Below are 22,444 nucleotides of genomic sequence, written 5' to 3'. Positions count from 1 at the left end.
CTGGTCTAAACCTTTAACAGACTTGGTGGTCATTTTGAAACTATGTGCATTGAGAGTCTGGAAAAGCTGCTTGTGTGGAGGGATCTCCTGCTGCGCTGCTGTTGGACAGGTAGGTGTGTTGGGAGGGCTTTAGGGGTATTTAGGTTTCCCCAAGGGTCTTCCTGAAATTGAAGCTTTCTCCTATGCCTCCCTGTCCTTAAAAGGGACTGGAACAAGTTATTTACCTGTAACTGTTGTTCTCCAGCATGGGTATGGCATGGATTCACATGCTCATGAATATTCCCCGTCGTCAGGCCGGGAATACTCGGTAAAGAAAAAATCATTATCAGTTTCGTTTCTGATCTGTCTTTCTCAGTAGTAACCAATCACTGGTCTCTGGGTCATACTGCCCCCAGCCAATGACTGCCCTCTCCCTAAGCCCAGCCTCTGGCAGCCATCTTCAGATTTGGTAGCACGCAAAGTGGCAGTATGACCAAGTGAAGAGCCGCAGAGGGGTAGGAGGGAGGGTTAGCATGTGAATCCATGCCAGACCCATGCTGGAGAATAACAGTTACAGGTATGTAACTTGTTCCTTCTCCAGCATGGGGTCTGGCATGGATTCACATGCTCATTAATATAAGAATACATAGCAGTACACACATGCACAACCAACGGGAGGTGGCAAAGGCTCAACATTAAGCATTAAATAAAAACTCAACATTTAGAAATTCTTACCTCCTCACCAGGCTCACCTTAGGCGAACAGTTTGCGCAGCACCGCTTGGCTCACCCTGGACTCCTCCCTGGAATCCCGGTCGACGCAGTAGTATCTCGTGAAGGTGTGCATCGACCTCCACGTAGCAGCCCTGCAGATGTCCAGCAGGGGCACACCAGACAAGAACGCTGTGGTAGGAGCAATGGCTCTGGTCGAATGGGCTCTCGGACGGCCAGGCAACAGCTGGTTTGCCAACCGATGACCGTGCATGATGCAGCTGGAGAGCCATCTGGAAATGGAAGCCTTCGAGAGAGCCCTCCCTTGGTTCACAGGCCCAAAGTTCACAAACAGCTGTGATGTCATCCGAAAGCTCTTTGTGCAGTCCACGTAGAACTTCAGCGCTCTAGCCACATCCAGCGAGTGCAAAGTCCGGTGACGAAGGCGACAGGAAGAAAACGGGTAACACCAAGGGCTCGTTGAGGTGAAAGTCCGACGGCAGCACCCTCGTGTCGTGAAAAGTCAAGTATGGAGGCTTGCAGGATAGGGCCTGGATCTCTCCCACTCGTTGTGTGGAGGTGATGGCCACAAGAAACGCAGTCTTCCACGACAGGAACTTCAATGGTGACGAATGCAGGGGCTCGAATGGCGCCCCCTTGAGCCTGGTCAGCACCACGTTGAGCTCCCATGCCGGGGCAGGGGCCTTCACCGACGGGAACAATCGGAACAGTCCCTTCATAAATTCCTTCACCAGGCGATGGGACAACAAGGACGCCCGTCCTGTGGTTCTGGTGTATCAGGAGATCGCAGCAGATGTATCTTGATGAAGGCGTGAGCCAGTCCAGCCTTGGCCAGCGACAGTAGGTACGGCAGCACTTGAGGGGCCGTAATCCGTAGAGGGTTAATCTTCTGTGCACGGCACCAGACAGAGAACCTCTTCCACTTATGTCCGTAGCACTTGAGAGTTGAGGACGCCCTGGCCTTTGCAAGGACCTCTCTGCAGTCAGCCGGGATATCGTTCCCTCCAAACTCTAGTGCTGCAGGAGCCAGGCCTGCAAGTTCAGCGACTCCGGGTCGTGATGAAGTATGGCGCCTCCTTCTCTGGAGAAAAGATCCACGTCCGTCGGCAGCTTGACTGGTGAGGACGCCGACAGGTCCAGAAGGTCCGCGAACCAGATCTGCCTCGGCCACACCGGCGCGACGACGCTCATCGCCCATGCTCCTCGGCTGGGGAAACCTGCTGGCGAACCTCTGGCACTTGGAGTTCGTCGCGAACAGGTCGATCTGCGGTTTTCACCATCGTCGGAAGAGTCGATCCACTTGATCCTGACGTAGTTCCCCACTCGTGGCACGAGCGCAGCTCCCTGCTGAGTGAGTCGGCGATGGTGTTCTTTATCCCTGCCAGATGAAAGGGCACTAGAAACATCCCTTGGCCGACGGCCCAATGCCACAGATCCTGGGCTTCCTTGGACAGGGCTGGGGATCTTGTTCCTCCCTGCTTCCGGATGTAGAACATCGTGGTGGTGTTGTTGGTGAAGATTCTCACCACCTTGCCCTTGAGGGACGGGAGAAAGGACCGGAGGGCCCAGAACACTGCACGGAGCTCCAGGATGTTGATGTGGAGTGTCTTCTCCTCCGGGAGCCAAAGGCCTCTTACGTGAAGTTCTCTGGTGTGCGCTCCCCACCCTTCCAGGGAGGCATCTGTCATCACTGTTATCTGGTGGGATGGGGTCTGAAAATCTGTGCCCGCTCTCAGATGAGCGCGGGTCGGAAGGTCTCGTTGAGCGGGATCCTGTCCTCGAAGCTGCCCGTCGCTTGGATCCAGCAGGCATCGAGGAACTCTTGCAGAGGGCGCATCCGAAGCCTGCACAGGTGCACGAGATATATGCAGGAGGACATCATCCCCTAGGAGGGTCTTGATGGACCTCACCCTGGCCAGCAGACGCTGCACCTTGCCCAGGATGGTCTTCGTCCTTTCCTCCGACGGCGAGGCCAGACGCGCCACTGTGTCGAGCTTGGCTCCCATAAACAGTGCGACTTACGGCGGGACCAGGTGGGATTTGGGAAAGTTGATGGAGAATCCCAGGTCCGTGAGCAGCTGGACGGTCTTCGCTGTGTGATCTACAGCGAGCTCCCTTGTCCTTGCTCGGAGGAGCCAGTCCAGGTGGGGGTAGACGTGGATCCCCTGCAGGCGCAGCCGCACCGCCACCGGTGCGAGGCACTTGGTGAACACCTTGGGTGCGGACTTCAATCAGAACGGGAGGACCTTGAACTGGTAGTGCCGACCTTGGACCACGAACCTGAGGAACTTTCGGTTTCCTTTTAGAATGGGGATGTGGAAGTGCGCATCCTCCAAATCCAACGACGACAGGAAATCGCCCTCCTCCAGCTGTCCCAGCACGTGCTGGAGGGTGACCATTCGGAACTTCTGTGCCTTGATGTACTTGTTCAGTCATCGCAGGTCCAGGATAGGGCGCCATCCTCCGGTCTTCATTTTCACAAGGAAGTACCTTGAGTATACTCCAGAGCCCCGGAGCCTCTTCGGGACGAGCTCGATGGCACCTTTTTTGAGCATCGCCCTTACCTCCAATAGCAGTTGAGGGACGCGATTTTCCTTCCTGGCCACGGGTGGAATGCGGGGGCACTTTTTTAGAAATTCGAGGGCGTGCCCCTGGGCCAGGGCGTCCAGCACCCAACGGTCGGTGGAGATGGACTCCCACACGCTGACGAACATGCCAGCTGGCCTCCCACCGGGGTGCTTCAGTGGGGGCCCGACACCGCTGTCCATTCAATCTTGCTTGGAGGACGCCTTGCCGCCTTGGCCTCCCTGGCGACGACGGAGGGGTCCACCCGACTTGCCTTGTCCTCTATAGGCTTCCTGCGACGAGGAGCAGGCCGCTTGGCGGTACGTAGAGGAGCCACGCCAAATCCCTTGGAGGCACCCTGCTTGCCTCCGGTGCTCCGAAAGGACGGCCTTCGGTGCCAGAGAACGCCTAGGGTCTTAGCTGTCTCTGTGTCCGCCTTGATGGTTTGGAGGGACTCATCCACTGTTTTCCCAAACAGATTGTTCGCGTCGAACGGCACGTCCAAAACCTTGTACGTCCTGGCGGAAATCCGTCGCCTTGAGCCACCCTCGTCGTCTAAGGCAAACGCTGTTGCCTAGCTGGCGGAAACCGGTGTCGGCAATGTGCGTTGCACCGTAATAGCGTGGTCCGATGCCCCTTCGCCTTCTTGCAAGATCTCCAGGGCCTCGGCCCTCTTGTCATCCGGTAGGAAGTCCAACAGGGGGGCGATCTTGTACCATAACTCCCTGTCGTAGCGGGCCACGATCGCGAGGGCGTTGGTCGCCGACGAGATAACTCATCCCATTGTATCCAGCTTCTTTCCTTCGCCGTCCGGCGTGGAAGATGACGTTGAGGCCGATGCCACCCCCTGCTTTCTTCTTGGCCGCCGCTGAGACGACCGAGTCAGGGGTCTGTTGTGCCCTAAGGCACAAAGGGGCCGCGTCGGGGACCCAGTACTACTTCTTGTACCGATCCATGGGAGGCGTCATAGATGGGTTCTTGAGAAGGGTGTGACCCTCGTCCCAGATGTCATCCAGCAGAGGCACGGCGAGGACTGTCTTCCTCTTGGCCTTGCGCCGTTGGTAAAGGAAACCTTCCTCCTTCTTGTCTTCGGGGCAGAGCTGAGAAAGCTTGGATGCCCTGGCGATCATTGCATGGAAAGATCAGATGTCGCCAGGCCGGGAGGCCCGGACTGGGGGCGATGGGAGCTCCGTTCCGTCGTCATTGCCATCGTCGTCAGTACCCATCGTGGCCGTGTCTGTTCCCGTGTCATCCCCAGGGATGGGGGACGTGGGTAAAGGCTGAGCAGGCCGCGAGGGCTGAAAAGGCGGGGCTGGATGGATCCGTCTTCTCTTGCTCGGGGGGCTTCCCGCTGGGCCTGGCTCTGGCTCCTCCGTCGAGCCTGGTTCCGTATCCTCAGTCGGTGGTAAGGGCAATCTCGTCCTTATCTCCGAACATAGGGATTGTATCGCCAACAAAATGGCCGCCGAGTTATCCTGCGGCTCCGGAAGCGGCGGGTGACTAGGACCCTCGCTGGTGCCGCCGTCACGCTCGTAACCTTTGTCGAGATCCCTCCCGTGGGGACGGGCCTCTTCGACGCCCTCGTCGAGGCCCTCCAATACTTCTACCAGCTCCTCCTCGGATGCTGTGTTCGTGTCCACAATGACCACCGGCCCCACCCCTTCTTTTTCTGCCGGGGTCTTCACGGGGGTCTTTTCGATGGGTCTGAAAGAGGCTTCCCTCCGCGGAGGCAGGGAGACTCTGGGCCCCGAGGTCGCCTCCACTGGTGTAGCCTCCACAGGCTGCGCCAGGGTATCCGTGACTTCCTCAATAGAGGCCTTGGCCGGGTGAATCAAGGCCTTTACCACCTTGTGTGGGCCTGTGGCCTTCACCTTGGGGGGAGGGTCACCGCCTCGCTCCCCCTCGGCCGGATCCTTCGAGCTTGACCGGGGCCTCTCCAGAAGCTTTGCCGGGTTCTCGGCCTTCCTCTTCCCTGAGACAGAGCGTTGGCTCGTGGTTGATGGCGCTGGAGAGGGTGCGCCCTGCCTGGCAACCGAGGAGCCCGACCATTCGGCGCTCCCGGTGCCCGAGGACTAGTGGTGCTTTGCCTTCTGTTGGGCCCCCGTCACCGGGTGCCCTCACAGGACTTAGAAGACCGCTCGGACTTCTTCTTCTCACCTGACGGGCTCTTTCCTTCCAGCCAGTTGGAGAGACGAAGCTGTCGGTCCCTGATGGTCCGTTCCGACATGTTCCTGCAAAACGCACAGTCCTTCTCCACGTGAGTTTGTCCTCATGAAGGCAGTAGAGACATTTCGAGTGCTCGTCCTCCTTGAACACATTCTGCAGCTGGCATCCAGGGCAAACCCTGAACAGCTTTCCGGGCATCGAGCTTCCTTTCTCCTGGGCCATGTTCGGGAAGGCCGCAGAAACATCTGGAATACTCCAAGAAGCGTAACTCGACGAAATCTTCACCCTTGAGGGGCGTAGAAAAAATCCGACACGGGTCCCCGTTAATCGGATGTAGACCGTGGAGCTTGAGGCTCTATTTGACCGAAAAATGAGAAGATTCTCTTTGAAAAAGTGCGAAAACGCAGCAAAAGCTCGAGAGCTAAACATGAGGACTCCCAACACTTGAGCGTGCAGTAAAAATCTGAAGATAGCTGCCAGAGGCGGGGCTTAGGGAGAGGGCAGTCATTGGCTGGGGGCAGCATGACCCAGAGACCATTGATTGGTTACTACTGAGAAAGACAGATCAGAAACGAAACTGATACTGATTTTGTCTTTACCGAGGATTCCCGGCCTGACGACAGGGAATATTCATGAGCATGTGAATCCATGCTAGACCCCATGCTGGAGAAATTTTATTTCGCTAATCTATCCTGAGTTTGAGTTGGAAAGAAGCAAATTGTTGAAGATGTAGTTCATCTGAGGGTGGTTTGCCTGTACAAGTGCTGTATTTGGGCCCGGACAAAGGTTTCCTGATGTATTCCCTGCTATACGTGGCATGACTGGAACTTGTGCATGTTTACCTTCTCCCTGGTCCTTAATTCTGCTTCTTGGATCCTGTCTGAACTGTGTTGTAGTTATTGAAGGGCACTTTAGCTAGGTACCCTGCTCCCCAAGTCGCCTGGCTCATGGTTACCAGACCAAGTTTCAGGAATGGAGCTGCGTCACACATCCCCCATCATTCCATTGAGCCCATCTGCCTTCCTTATCCCCGAGCTGTGCCAAGTCTGCTGTCTCTTACCAAGGATATATTAAACTCACTCCAACCCCATCATTAAAAATGTCTTCTGTTCTGTGAGAGGGCCCCTGTGACGTTATTTTTTCTAGATTCAGGAAAACTGGGACTAACCGCCAGGACTGTGGTTGCTTCCCCCTTCCTTTCACAGGTGGACCCGATCTCTCGTAACCTCTCATCCATCTGCTTTTGGAATAGCAGGGGAAGGTCATCTTTGGTCCAGTGAACTATCACAAGGGGCTCTGCAGCTGGCCCTGGACTCACTGGCTGGGCTTCTTTGTCTTCTGATGATGTTTACCCTTGAGACCACTTCTCCAGCTCTTCTTGGTCACCTATTGAAACATTTTAAAATCTAGACTTCTGCTCTGCTTCATGTTCCAGTGTCATTTGATCTCAGCTGCGGACAACGTCCCACAAATACAGAGGAAAGGGACCACGATGCAGACGTAATTACATTTCTTTTGCAAACTTGCGTGATAGTTTGTCGAGTTTCCCAAACAAACAAACCCTGAAATGCTAAGCAGGGTATCCCAAAACTGGCGAAGAGTGGAGGAAAACAGAGAAAACATACTTTATAACAATTTACAATCGAAGGATCATATTAGTGGGTACCAAATATCCCTCTTACTGATCAGCTGTCCAGAAGATATTTCCCAAAAATATTTTAACAGGTTTTTTGCCTAAGCTTTAAAAAATAAAGTGGAATGCTTCTTCGAACACACTGCAATAGGAGTTAGTCAGTGAGAGTATGGAGGAAAACATGCATTACAGAGTATAGTTACTGCTTACATAATCGGTTAAAAACTTGCAAGTCTGGCATATTGCAATTTGGGGTCAAGGTACTATGTGAAATTACCTTTTTTAAAGGTCTCAAAAGAAAAGACTGATTTACTTTCACCTATTTTCTTTTGATTGGATAACGGGCACTGTAAAGGTCTTTTTCTCTTGAGAACTTTAAAATTCGGTTTTCCATTTTAAAAAAAAATATTTGTGGAGGTTTTACCACCCGAACCACACATTGTTCTCTCCCACCACCAACCACCCCCACCCTCTACAGAGGGATTTCAGCTCCTACCCCAGCCCCACTCCCCTGCCCCTCCTGCAGGATGTCAGTACCAGCCCCCACTCCCCCACCCCCTAAAACAAAGCACATACATAAATCACATACACAAAACAAACACAACACACACACACACACACACAGCACGCACTTACCCGTTCTCCTCACAATCCGGTTTATGGTCCTGCAGAGCCAGTCAGCCCCTGTGCGCACTTGTGGCAGGGGCTTGACAGTTTGCTTTGAAAGACTGCTCCGTGTGGTCACGAAGCAGTCTTTTTAAAGTGACCATTTATTGAAAAGATCTTTATAAAAGGATCTTTTCACTGGGAACAGGTGCAAACAGTACATTTCCAGCATACTCACCAAGCCAAACAATGAAGAATACATTACAAGTTACTCACTGTAGTGACTAACGTACTCTTAGTCCACTTTCCTTCATACTGCATGAGCGTCCCTTCCAAGGGACGGGAGACAACACTTTTTTCACCAGAAAAAAAACATTCCCCTTTAAATTTAGAGGCACGCAGGGGTGCAGCCCTGGGAGCATGTGTTGCCCTGACTCTGCCCTTCGGGGCCACACCTCAGTCCCCATTGACGCGTCGACAATAGATTTAACATTGCCTCATGACACCAGTATTAATAGCGGAGAGGATGGTGGGACCTATGGGGGAAAGGGGACTTAGAACTAAGAGAATGTTAGTCACTACAGTAAGTAACTTATAATTACTTATACGTCCCGTCCCCTTTCCTCCAAACTGCATGGGCGATTACAACCTAGGGTGGAGAGGAGACCCTCCTTAAGCAAATAGGTTCCTGAGAACTGCCTGCCCGAAAACCGCATCAGATCCAGAGCTGGCATCCAAACAGTAATGCTTGCAGAAAGCCGAGTAAGTGGCCCAAGTGGCCGCCCTGCTTATGACTTTCCAAGGGAAATGGTGCTGGAATGCGATGGCAGTTGCCTTGGACCGGACTGCGTGGGCATGCATGTTGGCCGGGAGTGGCTTGTGCTGGCTCTCATATGCTTCTTTGATGGCTGAGACCAACCAGCAGGATATGGAGGCCTTGGAGGCCTGATAGCCTGGTCTTGAGCCTCCGAAAGTGACAAACAGGTTTTCTGATCTGCGGGAGCCCTTGGTCCTGTCCAAGTAGAATTTGAGGGCACGCCTGACATCCAGGCAGTGCAGCACTCTGTGCTTTTCAGGATCGGCAAAAAACATAGGATGGACTATTTCCTCATTCAAGTGGAAAGCAGACGGCACCTTGGGCAGAAATGCTGGGTGTGTCCGCAGGACTACTTTGTCCCTATGAAAGTTAGTATATGGTTCTGAGTCGACTAGCGCGTGGATTTCGCTGACTCTACGAGCCAAGGTGAGGCCGACTAGTAAAGCCATCTTGATGGTGACCAGCCTGAAGTCCGCGGATGCCACTGGCTCAAACGGTTTGTGCATGAGTGCGTCCAAGACTAATAAGGTCCCACATGTGGTGCAGCCTCTTGATGGGTGGGTAAAGCCTTGAGAGCCTCATCAAATGTGTTTTGACGATCGCACTAGAGGAGGAGAAGATCGCCCTCCTCCGAGTTCCTGTAAGCCCCGATGGCTGAGAGGTATGTACGGCAGGTGTCCACCTGCACACCAGAGTGGGCGAGGTGCACCGAGAAGGCGAGCACGTCGTCCAAAGTACATGCCAGGGGGTCGATTTCCTTGGAGTCGGCCCAGTGGCAGAACCTGGTCCATTTACTTTTATACTGGGCCCTGGTAGCCTTGATCCTTGCACCCTGTATGATTTCCAGATTAGCCTGGGAGAGGCTGAGGTGCCGCAGCGTTACCTGCACAGGCACCACGCTGTGAGGGCTAGTTTCTGATGTGCAGGGTAGATGACCCTGTCCCCTGCTGCACCAGATGATGTGCTGGACCCGTCAGGAGGTGAATCGGAGGCATCTCAGATAGGCTGAGCAGCTCCGAAAACCATGGCCTGGCTGGCCACCATGGAGCTATTAGAATGATGTGGACTCCTTGATCTTGGAAATCATCTGTGAACCAGTAGAGTGGGCAGGAAGGCGTAAGCCATCGCGCTGTTCCACTGAATCCGAAATGTGTTGCCCAGGAAGCTGGGGCCCTGTCCCTGCCAAAAGGCGAACTGAGGGCACTCCTTGTTGTGCCAGGTGGCAAAGAGATCCACCTGGGGATGACCCACCGGTTGAAGATCTCCTGAATAATAAGGTTGTTTAGCTGCCACTCTTAATTATCCACTCCCAAGCTGCTGAGCCAGTCTGCCTCTAGGTTGGCTTCCCTCCAGGAGGTGAACTGCCGTGAGGTAGATTTAGTTTTCCAGGGTCCATTCCCACATGCTGATTGCCAGTCTGCAGAGAGGAGGGGATCTGGTGCCTCCCTGCTTGTTGACATAGTCATGCTGGTCAAGTTGTCTGAATGAGGACAACCTTGCCCCCTAGAAGTGGTAGCAATGCTCTTGTAGAGTCCAGGTGCAGTGGACCGAGAGATCGTCCAGGGTGGCTCCCCAGCCCTCGAGTGAGGAGTCTGTGGTGATGGTGGCCTGCGGGGAGGTGGCAGTCCCTGGACCACCATGTTAGGTCTGGGTGGAGAGATGGAGGACGGGTGATAAATTCGGATTGAGAGCACCACACCTGGTTCCATGAGGCTGCGAAGTGCCGCTGGATCCTCCTCATCCTCAGTCTCATTTGAGACGGCAGGAAGTGGGCGGTGGCCCTCTTGATGGCTGAGATCTTGTTCTCCAATGGAAATACCTTTTCGGAGCATGTGTCCCAGATGAGGCCGAAGAATGTCGGAGTCTGCGTGGGCTGCAGCTGCAACTTCCTGAGATTGAGCATTAAGCCCAGATCGTGCAGTGTGTTCATCAGGGCATGGGAAGAGTGGTGAACCGCTTCCGGAGATGTATCCCTGATGAGCCAGTCGTCGAGTTATGTGTAGATGTGCAGGCCCTGCGCTCTGAGGAGGGTAGCCACTGTGTTCATGAGCCGGGTAAAGACCCTGGGGGCCGATTTGAGGCCAAAAGCGAGGACCATGTATTGAAATTGGTAGCCCTTGATTGTGAACCAAAGGAAAGAATGATGGGGCTGCCAAATCGGGACATATAGGTATGCATCCTTCAGATCCAGGGAGCACATTGAGTCTCCCTTGCACAATGTCTCCGCTATAAAAGCTGCCGTAACCATCTTGAATTTTTGCAGGGCTAAGGAGAGGTTGAGGGTGGAAAGGTCCAGCACAACCCTCAGACCCGCCTGGTTATTTTTCTGAATGGTGAAAATCCTGGAGTAAAAGCCCAAGCCTCGCTGGGAGGCTGGGACTTCCTCCACAGCCTGGCTCTCTAAGAGTGACCGGATCTCCGCCAGAAGAGTTGCTGTCCCAACATGAGGGAGTGGAGGGGAGGAGGGAGGAGAGGCTGGGATGGGTAGGTGGTACCGCAAGGATACTACGGAGAGGATCCAGGGGTCCATGAAATTCTGACACCAGAAATGTGCATGGAGAGCAAGCCTGCCCCCCACTGGAGGAAACACATGGACCCGGAGGGGCGTGTCATGCCTTCTTACCCTCGAGGCTGTCACGGAGGAGGGGGACTGGAAAAAGCGCTTACTCCCCCCTGCTCCCCTTTGTGTTGCTTGCGCCGGTTCTAAGATGGCGAGCGATCAGGCTACCTGGATTTCTGTTCGTGGAAGCCGCGGAACCCTCCATACGTACGCCCCCTGCCGAATCGCTGCTGTGACTGGGTGTACGACTTGGGTGTGGTCTTTGTCAAGATGGATAAAAACTGGGCTGCTTGTGAGCTGTTTTTATTATTATACAGCTCTTCGTCCATGGTGGAGTGGAAGAGGTCCCCCCCGCCCCCCCGACCCCTCGAACAGCAGATCTAAAATACATTCCTGGACGTCCGGATTAAATTTCATTGCCCGGAACCAGGCTGTCCTTCTCATGTCTGTGGCGATACAGATGGCATGGCCAGAGGTGTCAATATGGGCCACGGTGGATTCCATGAGGTCCTGCGCCACCAGCTTGGCCTCAGCCAGTCCCGGGAGGAAGTCCGCAATTTTCTGACATAACCTTTGGTTAGCGGCCACCAGCATGGCATCGGCGTTGGGCTGATGAAAATGTAAAGACGCGTTGGAATACAGATTCTTCCCGTACGCTTCCAAAATCTTCTCCTCCTTGATTAGTAGCGTCACTGCTGTGGAGGTTGATGAGAACTGAGATTTGGAGTATAGTGATGCCGCAACTATCACTGAGGAGAGTGGCTGAGGATGGGCCGATAGCAAGAGTGTATCCCCCTCCATCTGCCTGTACTTGGCTTCCAGGCATCGACTGCCCGGCTGGGCTGAGTGTGGCTTGAGCCAACCCTTCTTGGCCAGGGAGACTACATTGGACTGCAGTGGAATCCCATTTTGGCAGAGGGGCGTCACGTGAGGACTTCAGCCAGAACCCCCTCTGCCGGCTGCACAACCTCGGGCTGGGGTAGGCCCAGGTACTCCGCCAGCCCTGCAAGGCCTTTGTGGAAGGCCCTGGCTGAGGATGGCATGTCAGGATCCTCCTCCTCATCCGTATCCTGTGGGTCAGGAGGATCCTGCAGAGGTGGAGGAGTAGCTTGAGCCGGAGGCTGGGGTAAGGGGACCGCGGCCGGAGGCTGAGGAGGAGGCAGAGGCTGGTACGGAACCGCCTTACGAATCGGCTGAAGAGCCGTAGGCAGCGGCTGCGCCGGGAGCGCTGGCGGGGGAGCTTGTGGTGCTGCTAGCACTGTAGGGAGCACCTCCCTGATGGTGTCTGTTAGGCAGAAACCTGTGCAGTTCCCTTAGGGAACACTGCAAAAAGTTTAAGACTACAGGAGTAAGCAGTAAACCCAATTGGTAGCAGTCTGCACCACCCAGATTTACCTGGTAGCTGTGGCTGAGCAGTCAGACCTCCCTCAAGAAGCGTTAGGCAGTATATAGAGTATACACAATAGGGATAGAAATACAGTAGAACAAGCAAACACTGACCAGAGCTTTGGTATAGAAGTATATAATTATTTATTTAAAAACACACTTATGAAAATACACTGGCAGTAATATATCAAGCAAGTTCAAACACAGTCACTATAAATATATACACCTCCCTAGTTAATTATTCGACAAGTCTAGGTTAAGACACCACTTATTAGCAAAACAGAGGTGAGCGCATAACTGTAGATGGCACTCCAATAATTTGTTTAAAAAGGGAGAGAAAAGGCAGAGTAGGAAAATAATACAGTACCAACACTTATAAGAAACCACAGCAAGTCAAGAAAGGCAGGGTCTACTGTAGAGCCAAAGGTTCATAGGCCAGGCCCACTCTTGGAGAGAGCAAGGCGGAATGTGCCCAAGATCACACAGTGGAAATGCACCCAAAGTCTTTGCAGAAAAGTCAAAAAGAGGTTGGATCAGTTCAGAAAGGCAAAGTTAGCAGGTCTGAGGTCAACCCAGTTAGAAAGTCAAGGATTTACGGGGCACCTTGGACAATGTGTTGCAAGGGAGACCAGGCGGGACACAGTACCTGAAATGGTGAGAAAGCTCCAGCGGTGGCAGTTGTTCCTGGCAGCGGGTGCAAGTCGTGGCTTCGACCAGAGGAAGAGATTATCTCGACGAGGAAGAAAGCTGGAGGTCGTTGCACTGCCAGGGAAGAAACCAGCCACAGAGTTCCCGATTAAAAAGGTACGACCCTTTTATTCGCAGTAGTGGTGAATCGTGGCTATCCGGCCGCCGGGGTACTTGGCACGGGCGATTCGACCACGAGACGTCCAGGAAGGTGAAAAAGGCGAACCGGTTGGTCCCACCAGCTCAAAGGGAAGAAAACTCTCCTGGAAGAAATTCTCCTATGTCGTCGGGGAAGTGGCGAGTTCATACAGCAGGGCTCCACCGGTGGTGTTGTCTTAGATGGCTCAGCTTCTCCCCTCTTCGGATTCTTTAGGTCCTGTGGCGACTTCTGAAGTGCCAGTCCCCAAAGCCCTGCTTTTATGCAGAACAACCCCCATTCATCAGCCTAGCTGTCACTCAAACATGCCAAGTGGTGAGCCGGGTGGCTCACCACTGGACCAATCACACAAGAGTGCGACTTGAATTGCCAAAGCAACTCAGTCCAGGGTGCCTAATCCCCCTCCCACACATCCTGTAGACCCCAGACAGAGTGGCACCATTTGGAGGGCTTCTGTGGAGAAGCCCGCCAAAAATTGGAACAAAGGACTCTACTTGGGTTAGAGTTTCAGAGGCGAATACAAACGCCATTTTAAAACCGAGGCAAAAAGACCCAACCGGGGAATAAATATTAAATAAATAACCCAGCAGTATCTTTAACATTGCAGTAAAAGGTGGTGCGTTTAAAATCAATGGGAAAATCCCATAAGAAATATTCTGGTGGAATATTTCGCGTGGTATCCACTGCCACAAGCCAGAAACTCAACAAGGGAGGACCGGACAATGCCCCCTTGGAAAACAGACCCAGGGGCAATCAAATTACCCCTACCAGTACTTCCACAATAGGATGGTTTGTACTGGTTCTGTTCACAATTTAAGACTAGTAAATCCAATGGTGACTTTACACGCCCTGAGAGACAGTAGTCAGTCCCAGGGTATGGAGTCTATGTTTGGGGGTCACTATGACACCCCTGTGGTACTGCACTGAGGGTGCTGTGTAACACACATACCAACAGCACATGAGGCCCTATGGAGTAAAAGACTCCATAGCCCATAAAACAGATTCACAGTCAAAGGACATTCTCAAATCATGCCTAAGAGTGGGAGAAAAAGAGTCTCACTCTTAGGAGAAAAAAAATAAACCCCAAAAATCCAGCAAAGCTGCTGGGGATCTCACTAGGTTTGGGAAATTAGCCTTAACAGAGAATTCTCCCTAACAGTGTCCTTGAGGATAACCCCCATCCGAGGTGACTTCATGAGCCCGGGGAACCACTCGGAGAACCCTCCCCTTCGTTGGCCAGAGAGGTGGTAGGGGGGCTACTGATGGGGTAGCGGGAGTCTGCTGGAGCCGCTACATACCCTGCCCATATGGACGCAGTGGGAAACTGCCCTGCGCATAAGAAGGATGTAGGCCATGTACCTGGTGGAGGCCAGTCCCACCTTGACACTCGTTCTTCGCCGAACTCCTGGAATACCATTGGACTGGTGCTTCTGTCTGGCACGGCGACCATCTTGTCGAGCTGCCTGCCACGTGTTGCCCAGCCTCCTCCAAGACTCTTGCGTGTGTACCACAAGGCCTACCCTCAGTAGGTGTGACACCCTCGACCCAGTGGTCGGTAGAGCTGCGTTTAGGCACCCTCCCTCTGATGTATTGCCGGTACTAGGGCATAGCTCCTCGGCCATAATGCGGTAGAAGGGCATAGCCCCTCGGAGGACAATCCGGTACAAGAACCTTCCGGTCCCTCAACAATATCACCGGGAGGATCCAAGGTTCCCTCGGCCCCCAGGCTGGTAGCTGCAGCAGCCTCGGTGCACATGCTGGTACAAAGACCTGAGCAGTCCATCCCGCGCGGGCAAGTCCTTGGGAAGGAGTCTACCTTGCGAGGTGCGATGGAAAATAGTGGCCCTACCTTGGGCCTGGCTCAGTGTTTAACAAAGTTCTTGAGGTCCTCTGGAGGAGACTTCTGGAGGAGCTCCCTCCACCTGGCTAGTCTGTTCTTCAGCAATTTCGATGACAGCGTGTTGCACGCTGTGCAAGCTTGCCAACTGTGGTCTGGGCCAAGGCAACGTAGGCAGAGGGCGTGGGGGTCTGAAGCTGGGAACAGCCTGTCGCAGGATGGACACCTGCTGAACCCTGTGGAAGTTGATATGCGCCGGAGAGGAGTGTGGCGCCTGTGGACCGAGTACCTGAATGATAAGAAAAAAAAAAAAGACAAAGAGAAGAAGTATCCGCTTGTGGAATTAAATGGCCGAAGCCAAACCAAGGAGCGCTGGTGAATTCGGTCTGCTCCCATCGAAATGGAAAAGGGTACTGAGGTGTGGCGCTGGAAGGCGGTCTCATGTCAGTGCATGCTCCCAGGGCTGCACCACCGGACGCTTCTAAATTTAAAGGGGAAGAAGGTTTTATCTGGTGAAAAAGGTTCCATCTCCCGTCCCTTGGAAGGGAGGCCCATGCAGTATGGCGGAAAGGGGATGGGACATAAGAGTATGAGGTACAACACTCAATGATCCAATTAACACTTGGAGAATGAGAAAATATACAGGGTTGCAAGACCTTGGGGTTATTTTAAAAAACACTGGAGCCTACATACCCATCCAAGGGAAACTGAAACACTGAAAATATGGAAAAGGAGGCCAAAAACCCTGCATGCACCAATGCAACGTGAAGAACTATATATTTGATAAACCCAGATGTACCATCAACGTGGCCATCCCATTTCGCCAACACAGTTATATGAAAAAGCTTCAACAGAACCCTGAAACTCTGCGGGATGACCTGTGAAAAACAAGGCAAAAACATGTTGAGGTCAGACCATTTGCCTGGCAAAAATGGGCAAGAAAATGTGCTGCCGAACAATCTGTTCCTTGGCGATGGCACAATCTTAACATAAGGTCTTATGTTTGCTTATAGTTCTGCTTTTCTCCAAAGAAATTGAGCCAATTGTCCATATGTGAGAGCAAAGCAGTTTAAAACCATCCAACACAAATGTTTCAATTTCTGGTATTCTTACACTGAAGGTGTCAACTTCCAAAGTAAATGTTTACATACTAAAAAGTAAGAACAGCAATGAGTAAACTCATAAAATACACAAAGAGAACGCCTCCCTCCTAGGAAGACAAAAGATAGGTAATCTGTGGTTTTAGGATTTAAGTTCCCCAAAGATAACGGGTCTTGCAACAAGCACCTGATCATGTCTGTAGTGAAGTTGGTGTAAGCTATATATTTTTTGGGTCTCAAGTAAACAACTAAATGCAAATTGAGATTCGCTCTCACTCCACCTCGGAGCCATTTATCTTAATTTCACTCAACTGTGTCTCATTGTAAACAGCCTCACCAGACTCAATATTCACAATTCACAATATAACCGGAAGGTGCATTCTTTAACAGTACTTGTTATTTTGAAGTTAGGAGTAACAATTTTAGGGAGTAGAACATTGATTCCTATTCCTAATGAAGGTATTTGTTAGGCAGATAAAATATAAAAGGTCTAAGCACATCCCACCAGGACTCCAACCATGCATGACGACATACCTGCCAGGACTCTATTGACAGAAGAGTGGGTTGCAAGTCCAGGCTGTCCTCGCTCATGAAAAATGCCTGCATATGGCAGGTACTCTGGTAGTAGGAACCGTCTAAGGAAATAAAAATCAAATTGAAGTATCAGTCACAGTCAGTTAAAAGGAAACATGCAACTCTTAGCACATCACTCAAAATACCTCTACTGTACCCTCCATACATGAAGAACGAATGGGAAAGCATGCCTGCATTAAGCCTACATTAACAGTGCAGGCCACTCAGCATTAGGGAATAGAAATAATGGACACTGGGCATGCCAGCAAACATTTTCTAACTCTATTTTGGCATTCATATTGAACAACTTTGAATGAGGAACAAAGAGGACAGATGATGTGCATTACTTACCGTAATAGCATTTCTGCTTAGATTCACATGTTGTGCCTTTAGTCCGACATCTAGCGGAAATCGCAGAGTACTGCATCTTTCTTTCGAAGATTGAAAGGGGACGTCGACATGGGCGTGACTAACACTATCCCTATTGTGATGTGTAGTGTACCCAAAATCTCTCACGCTTTGAGGTCCCTGTGGTTGTGTTTTTTCTGCCATGAGGAAGCCTTATAGTCAGCGTGAGGGAGTACAGAAGAGAGAAGGTGTAAGAGGTCCACTATGTTCCGTCTACTCCACGAGGGAAGGAAGGGTGGGTACATGTGACTCTAAGCTGATACAATCATCGAAATGCTATTACGGTGAGTAATGCAGCTCTTCTGATGCTTGTGAATCTGCTTAGAATCACATGCTGTGCACAGACTAGCGAGCAGTACCCAGAGATGGTGGTGGGATGTCAGAAGGAACAGTAGCAAAGAGATGTCCCGCCTGAGAATCAGACCTAGAGTGAGTATTTAGGCAGTAGTGTTGTTTAAAGGTGTGTACAGGTTCCTGCTTTGCAAATGGAATCAAGCAGAACATTTGCAATGAATGCTATGGTAGCCCATGTGTCCAGAGTAGAGTATGCACTAGGCATGAAGGGTAAATTTATCTTGGCAAGAGTATAACAGTGTGATGCAATTTACAATCCACTTGGAGATAGCTGATTTAGAGACAGGGTCCCCTTCTAACCAGCCGCCACTGAAACAAATAACTGATTTGTTTTTCTTAGTTGCATTGTTTTTTCCAGATAGTAGATAACCGCTCTCCTTACATCCAGTGTGTGTAGGCTTCCTTCCGCCATGTTAGTGGGGTCCTGGAAAAAGGTGGGTAGTTCTATGGATTGATTTAAATGGGACTTACAGATAAATGTAGGCGCAAAGCTAGGGTGTATGCGCAAAACCCCCTCATCTTTGTGAATCGTGACGAATGGGTCCTGAACTGAAAGGGCCTGCAGTTCACTAACTCTCGTTATAGAGGTGATCACCATCAGGAAAGCGGTCTTGTAGGTGAGTGCTTTAAGGCTACCCTTGTGCATTGGTTCAAAGGGAGGCCCCATTAGTCTGGTAAGAACAACATTCATATCCCACCCGGGAGCTGGGTTGGAAATAGGGGTTTAAATACGTGAATTTTCTGGCATGAAACGTTGCTGTGGGACTTGGTGTATGCCGAAAGCACGGCTAAGTGGACCTTTAGAGAATTGAAAACAAGTCCTGAATCTAACGGGTGGGATATGTACAGGACAATATCTTTAGGCGAGCATTCAATAGGATTGATGCCCTTGCCATTACACCAGGTGACAAAGTGCTTCCATTTGCTGTAGTTGCAATGCCTGGTGTTAGGTTTCCATGCTTCTCTGGGTATGTCCACGCATCTTTGAGGAAGCTGAAGGTGCCTGACCTCTATGACCTCAGGAGCCAGGCTTCGAAGTTGAGAGTTTGAGGGGACGGATGCAGTTTTTCCCCCTGGTCTTGAGACAGCATGTTGTACGGGCACGGCAGCTTCCTGCCGAAACGGACATTGCCATGAGATGGGAGAACCAAGCCTGGCGGGCCCACATGGGGGCCACCAGAAGCATCCTGACTGGCTCTTGGTGCATCTTGTGCACTATTCGGTCCAGCAGGGGTAATCGGGGGTAGGGGGCGTACAATTTCCCAGACCATGTTATCCAAAGAACGTTCCCCTTGCAGCAGTTCTGAGGGTACCCGGAGCCGTAATATGAGCATTGGGAGTTCTCCAGACTGGCACACAAGTCTATCGCTGGGAAGCCTCATTCTGCAAAGACATTGAGTTTAATGTCCTTCTGTAGCCACCACTCGTGCTCTAGGGTAGGGGGCAATCTCTGCTGAGTACGTACGGCAGAAGATTGAGTTCCCCTGGAACATGTTGTGAAAGGAGGAACATTTTGTGTTTGAGAGCACACTTCCATATGTTCTGAAACAGTTTGGACAGCCCTAGAGAGTGAGTGCCCCCTTGTTTAAGTAATGCATGGCCATAGTAATGTCCATGAGGACTAGAACTAGGCTGGACTATTGCAACAGCCTCTTTCTAAATCTGCCTGCTTCTACTCTCCGCCCTCTGCAACTTATCCAGAACAGGACTGCCAGACTTGTCCTTGGCCTCAAGCCCAGGGATCATATCTCTCCAGGACTGAAAACTCTGCACTGGCTGGATTAAGTTCAAAACCCTCTGCATCGTCCACAAGGCCTTCTGGGGCCTCAATACCTTCAACTCTCTCTTCCTAAATATCTTCCTTCTCGAGCTCTCCGCTCATCCACCTCCAACTCCCTCATCGTCAGTCGCTTCTCCAAGCAACAAGTTGCCGGTAGATCTCATTCGGCTGGAGCCTCCCTCTGGAATAGCCTCCCTGCCTCGCTCAAACTCTGGGAGAACCATCTCCGGTTCCGAACGCACCTCAAAACCTTTGTTTGCTCCCGCCTTTTCTCCCCCTCTCCTCTGCTGACCTCCTGGCTGTTACCTGAACTTCACTGGCGACTTGGACACCCTCTGGACTCGGGCCCTGGTCCCCACCACCAGCGTCGCGCACATGCGTTTGCCCACCTGGCAACCCCTGCACTAGGGGACTGTTTCTGCTCCAAAAACGCACTCTCACAGACTGAAGGTTCAAGCTTATATAGATAGATGACCCATCCTCCTAGGCTGGCTACGTCAGTATGGCCTGCACCTGTGGAACTAGGATTGTGCGCCGTCTCTGATTGGGCTATGAGATCTGGGTCAGGCTGGTTGGCAGGGGGCCGGATCACAAACAAGTTCCCCTGCTGCCATCTTTTTTTTGTACTTACATATTTATTAAATATACAAACATTACAATCTATAACTTGACATTTTACAGAATACGCAAACAATCCCACCCACCTTCCTTCACAGAAGAGGTCAACAAACAATAACATCACTCCATCAATATCATCATACTACATGACTCTGAAAGTAAAAGTCATTGAATACATAGATTTTTCAACTCCACAAGCCCATTTGTTCATAAACGTTACTTTTCTTATCCCTGTACATGATCACCCTCTCTATTGCAGACATGTGCTGTAAATCCCTTCACCAAGCAGAGGGCACCTGCTCACTCTTTCATTCCTGCAGTATAATTTTCTTTGCAGGTAACAATGCCCTGAAAACCAACCTCGCTGCGGGAAGGACAGATCCGCTATTAAATCTTCTTCCCCACGATGATAGCTTGTAAAATCATGATCCACATAAAGCATCAGAACTTTGTTCATAGTTGATGTGACTTCTTTCCAGAATTCCCTTAAACTGCTGCACTCCCACAGCATATGCTCAAACAATCCCACTCTGTCCATCTAGCAAGACCCTTTCATAGAGTTTGCGGTGTCCAGTACACACTGTTCAAAATTTGTATCCGTCTTGCACTTTCTCCCAGGTTTAATGATATCAAGGTCACATTCCTGCATAATTTGTTCCATCTGCACACTTTCATTTCTGAATCTATTACTTCTGACCATTTATAGTGTAGTTTCCCATTAATCTCTTTGTATTTCGCCAGGTGTTTATAGACGTTTGAAGCAGTGTGTCCCAACTTGAATTCATGCAGCAACTCTGTCCAATCTTTGTACTCTTCTGGGATTCTCTCACCAACAGCTCTCTTCAATCATCGATTTTTCCCCAAATGTGCAATCTTTTAGACCCCTTTCAGTAGTTAATCTGTTAAAAGTGATCCACCTGAAGATAAAAAATGTATCGCCAAGCCATTGCATTGCGCTCAGAAACCAATTTGGCCCAAACAGCGTTTTCCCTTCGAACTTAATCTCAGGGTTTAGTCATAATGATGATTTATTAGAATAAGAGAAATCTTCTTTGGTCTTTGGTCAGCTTTCAACATTCTCTCAAGAATTTCATTAGCGCATACGATTTGCATCCACTTGCATCTTCTGACATTAGCCGTGCCCTGGGTGACAGTGGTGCATACCTGCTAGTCTCCGCCTGTGTCCAAACATCTTTCGAATTCTCAATGAATGGAAGCAAATGTCTTGCCCCGAAAGTCAGGTGATAGTTTGCAAAATCTGGGACTCCCAAACTACCTTTTTCAGTCTATATTTGCAGCTTCCACAACTTCAGACGCAGAGGTTTCCATTCCAACAAGAAAGACTCTCAAACTATCTTCTTAATTGCCTTTTTTTTTGCCACCAAATGAACCATACTCAGGATGCAATTAATATGTGGAGCACATGTCATCTTGATTGCGTTGACTCTCCCACAAAGACACAGCCCCAGTTTGTTCCACCTGCGCAAGTCATCATTAAGGTTCTCAGTTACAGAATTCAAATTGACATCCATCATGCAATCCACATCCTTTGTCAGCCAAATGCCCAAATATTGCATTCTTTCTGGGCACCAACTGAAGACATAATTACTCAGCCGTTGACTAGAACATGCTTCTGAAGCTGGGATAGCTTCCGATTTTGGTGAGTTTATTTTGTATCCTGAGTGATCATGGAAGGTATTAATTTGTCGCATTGCTCCTGAGACAGATGTGTCTACTCTTTGTAACACCAGAAGGAGATCGTCCGCATATAGTCAGTTTTGGTGAGGTCGCTCCATATTGAACTCTGATCATTGCAGCTAATGGCTCCATTGCAAGGGCGAATAGCAGTGGGCAGAGTGGACAACCTTGTCTCGTTCCTTGCCCTACTTCAAATCCTTCTGAAGACAGTCCATTTGTATTCACACTTGCTGTTGGGTTTGAGTACAACACAACAGATGTACCCACTGAATTAGGTTTTCTCCCAGTCCAAAACCTTCTAAGGAGGCGTTGAGGTACTACCATTCTATGCAATTGAAGCGGAGCAGCCGAGTGCCTCTACAGGAAGTCCCGCCCTTATTTTACCTATATGCTGGAAACCGGAATTGCTACCTTGAGTAAAAGGGCCTCTAAGGTTCACGTGGTAGCATGTCGGATGGTTGACGTAAAGACCCATCGACCTATAGACTCCAGTACTTCGGACGATCGAGTGCCCTTCGCCTTCGAGCGGAAAGGTCACAAGGTTTCCTGTGGAGAGCGGCCAATATAGAATTCTTGCAAGAAAATCGATACAGGCGGTAGGGGTCCCTTTTTGAAGAAATGCATCCTGGTTTCCACAGGCGCTTTGCAGACGGAAAGTGAAAGTGGTTGATTGCAGAGGAGAGTCGATAGCGAAGGTCTCTAGCTGAAAGAGCAAATGGTGAGTAGACTAAGGGGAATGGCAAATTGAGGGGATGGGATTGTGGTAGCTTAAAGTAAAAGGGGAACTTA

At 50.9% G+C, this 22,444-nt stretch overlaps 1 protein-coding gene across 1 annotated transcript in view; it reads right to left on the bottom strand.

The window, feature by feature from the left end:
* The window catches only part of AMBRA1 (autophagy and beclin 1 regulator 1), a 1,783,669-nt gene that overhangs the window by 770,458 nt on the left and 990,767 nt on the right, over positions 1 to 22,444 (bottom strand). The window contains exon 11 of the mRNA XM_069623220.1: positions 16,759 to 16,859. Within this exon, the coding sequence (XP_069479321.1) occupies positions 16,759 to 16,859 (101 nt within the window). The remainder of the gene's footprint in view (positions 1 to 16,758; positions 16,860 to 22,444) is intronic.

This window comes from Ambystoma mexicanum, chromosome 11 (genome assembly GCF_040938575.1).
Source record: "Ambystoma mexicanum isolate Mex_15411 chromosome 11, UKY_AmexF1_1, whole genome shotgun sequence".
NCBI classification, from domain to species: domain Eukaryota; kingdom Metazoa; phylum Chordata; class Amphibia; order Caudata; family Ambystomatidae; genus Ambystoma; species Ambystoma mexicanum.
This window is presented reverse-complemented; position numbering and strand designations above follow the sequence as displayed.